The sequence below is a fragment of the Fusarium odoratissimum genome (assembly GCF_000260195.1).
Source record: "Fusarium odoratissimum NRRL 54006 unplaced genomic scaffold supercont1.206, whole genome shotgun sequence".
In the NCBI taxonomy this organism is placed as follows: domain Eukaryota; kingdom Fungi; phylum Ascomycota; class Sordariomycetes; order Hypocreales; family Nectriaceae; genus Fusarium; species Fusarium odoratissimum.
In genome coordinates this window covers 1-3,241 of record NW_022158892.1, presented here as the reverse complement: position 1 = coordinate 3,241, position 3,241 = coordinate 1, and the positions used below count along the sequence as shown (strand labels likewise).

At 44.8% G+C, this 3,241-nt stretch overlaps 2 protein-coding genes across 2 annotated transcripts; both read left to right on the top strand.

Annotated features, from left to right (window-relative positions):
- The first annotated feature begins 1,138 nt into the window (after positions 1 to 1,138).
- On the top strand, positions 1,139 to 1,360 carry FOIG_16822 (uncharacterized protein). Its single transcript, XM_031218300.1, has one exon. The coding sequence runs from the start codon at positions 1,184 to 1,186 to the stop codon at positions 1,289 to 1,291; it is 108 nt and encodes a 35-aa protein (XP_031051987.1). The 5' UTR covers positions 1,139 to 1,183; the 3' UTR covers positions 1,292 to 1,360.
- A 676-nt stretch (positions 1,361 to 2,036) lies between these two features.
- Positions 2,037 to 2,570, top strand: FOIG_16821 (uncharacterized protein). Its single transcript, XM_031218299.1, has one exon. The coding sequence runs from the start codon at positions 2,081 to 2,083 to the stop codon at positions 2,366 to 2,368; it is 288 nt and encodes a 95-aa protein (XP_031051986.1). The 5' UTR covers positions 2,037 to 2,080; the 3' UTR covers positions 2,369 to 2,570.
- Positions 2,571 to 3,241: the final 671 nt, after the last annotated feature.

Sequence of the window (3,241 nt, the reverse complement as noted above, 5' to 3'; positions counted from 1 at the left end):
GAGCCACAGGATGAGCAAAAGCCGCTTGAGCAAGATGGCCCGGGTTGTGAGAACATTCTACGCACATACTGTTGGCACGGATGCAATAATAAACAGGGAGCAGGATGGCAAGTTGAAGCTGGTTGTCTTATCTGTGGGTACGGACCGGAGTTGGAGAAAGTCAGGGAGATTCACAAGACAAAGATGCACATATGCCCAACACACGGACCCGGTTGCTGAGCGCCCTCGAGGTTAATCAGATGTCACAAAGGCGGAATTTCGGTAAAGAATAGATTTGAGATGGCTGGCCAGGCGGGACCTTGAAGCTACACTGATGTTCACAATCACGTAGTAGGTTCCTGTAACTGATAGAATTTGTGACATGGGGCTTCCTTCTGACAATCGGGATAAGTGCCATGTTGTAGACATCTCTATATTCGTTTGCAAGTGTGCTTCCCTAAACCGTTTTCAATGTTGTTAACCGCTTACAAGGTAACACTGCCTGTTCATTACTACAATGCACTTGCAGCTATGAGCAGGAAGGTAGTATCAAACTTGAAACGACTGTAATGTTTACTACTATGGAAGAAGGTGAGTAGTCTGGTTTCATTACCGTAATCCAGCATAATGACCGTTTTTGTGAAATTTGTGTCCGGACAAGAGAATTTAGTCGCATTGAATGGTCAAAAGCAACGAAGTAAGCATTCAATGAAGGTCGATGGTAGAGATGATATTCTCGTCTCAAGGAAACAATAAAAATAGAGCAGTGACTGTAGTATAGACAAGCAACGACTTCTTCCAGCAGTATGCTAGTTATGAGTGTTATTTAGAGGCCCAAACCCGGCATTTTATGAAGGATGAGAAGTTGCAAATACGCCAGCAATATTGCACTCAGATTCTACCATGAAATACTTTATGTCGCTATACAATAGATACTCATCTCCTAGCCATCTAATGATCTCTGTTGAGTCTTCCACACGAGACAGGATGTCTTTGCAAGCTGCCTCCACCGAATCAAAGGCCTATAAGGGTGCATCAGAGCCAAAATCACTTTGCCTAGTGTGCCAAAAACGCCGATCAAGCAGGCACCACCTACATGCTAGCGATGTCTTAGATCGATTGATTTGTTCCAGGCATAGGTGTGCTAAAATAAAGCTCTCGCTTTATGAGGAACTCAGCAGGTCCGCCGTTTTGAACGACGACAATGACTTGTGCCACGGACTCCAGCCGTACGGGATTAAAGAGCTACCGACGGACAATGTGGCCGGCTGCTCAAAGGATAGAAAAGCAGAGCTTCCGGCAGATTCAGTGATTGGCAGCCATGTCCTTTGGGCTGATATGATGGAAGACAAAGCCCCCGTCGTCAACCTGGATTCCAAGCCCCAGAGAGGACGTTATGTAATCCATTAGGTCAGCGCATGTCTAGGGGCAATTTATAACTGTCAATCAAAAAGTTCGGCTGTTAGTTTAGTAGTAAGCCTGTATGTGAATATAACAGCATCTATCTAGAATTCCAGACGAAAATAGAAAAAGCCCATAAGCGACATCTTGATCTCTGGCCCAGAATAAGCGTACATACATCGATCAATGCCCACAGGCCAAACATAGGAAGTACATTACAGTGGGCACAGGTTGAATGTCAGTAAGTGGACTTATATTTCACCGTGTGCTGTCGTTCATTTCACCCAAAGGTCATTGCATCCCATTTGCTGACCTGTAAACAACGACACCCCTTAAACCATCTACTTTTGTTTCACTTCTACTACGCCTAAAGCAGATAATAATTGACTATGGAGAGTGGGTACCTAACAGCATAGTGTGAGTCAAGAGTGGCCGAATTTCGAAAGAAGTAGCCAAACCTCACGAAGATTGTGAATAATTGACAATTGGAAAATGTTTGATGGAGGCGTCGTGACTAATGAAGAATCTCAGTTGCAATGGCATTTTGCCGCATTGAATGAATCTATTATTCCCATCTTCTATACAAGAAGTGCCCTGGCTCCTCTGTTTAATGAAAGTTGAGTATTTTCCCTATTCTTTTGCATTTTAAAATCTCTCCAGAGCACTCCAACTGCCCCAATCTAATTTGGAAGCATTCATAATGAGACGAAAAGTAAAGCAGATGATGCGGCTTCTGCATAAAACACCGCATGATGCTCGACAGCCTTCGTGCCCGGAATTTCGAGCTTCGGCAGTCGTGAGTCCACTAAACAACCTGATGGAACCCAGGGAAGAATTGGAATATAGCCAACCCGGCTCTATCCACCCGGCGCATGTATCGTATCCGGCCGGCAATCTTGCAGACCCAAGCTTGACTCCTGCTCCGCTGTCCATCTCGAAGTCGCGATATGGGATTTATCTATCCTCTCGGCTCATGGAGAGGTACTAGTATGCCAAGCACTTGGTGGAAAAGGTTATAGAGTTATTTGGTCTCGATGTTGTTTACGTCGCTAGAATTGATTCGAATTTAATTGAGTCAGACAGGTCTGATGCTGTTGCCACGGTACTAGTGGCCTACGTTGCGCGAGGAGCGGAAATGCCACGGTGGATACCACCGGCGATGTAGCAGAGGCCAAATCAGGGGGCCAAATGGAGCTATAATCCTGAAGAGGTACCACAAGGGTTTGAAAGCGGATATAGCCACCGTTTTGGCAGAGAAAAGACTCAGTATGTTTTCGCCTGCTTTGCAAAGTACAGAGTTCAATATAGTGATGGCGAGCTGAAAACATTTCTTAAGCACGCTGAGGGGCTAGAGCATGCAGTCACATCACACTAAATTCTTGATCAGAGTACGTCATGTCCGCTGTAACGTTAATTTCCTCACGGCTGTGACGAACTGTTTAGGATGCCATCTTTGTATTTGTATTTACCCGACCTTGTTGAATTATTCAGTGTAGTCCACTTGGGTGTGTTTTTATGTCAAAAAGCACTTCTGGTACCGTTGATAAGAAGTAGTGCGCTTCTTCGATAGAAGTGCAGTACAGTTCATTATCTCATTAGGATAGATACTGTCTGTATGTTGTCGGGGTCTGGAGAAGTAACAAAACAGTCCTTATAATCAACAGATCTAACTTGAGACCAGCTTGCCACCTGCTCATCTGGCTATTTATGACCTGAAGGACAGCCAGTGAATTATCTTTTACATGCCTTGAGACATATTCGACTACACACTCGCTACCCAAAGCTATAAGTCTATTAGATAGGTGACGTGCATGCAAGATCTCCACCGCGTTTAGTCTACTTCGGAGTATTGATCGTGGAC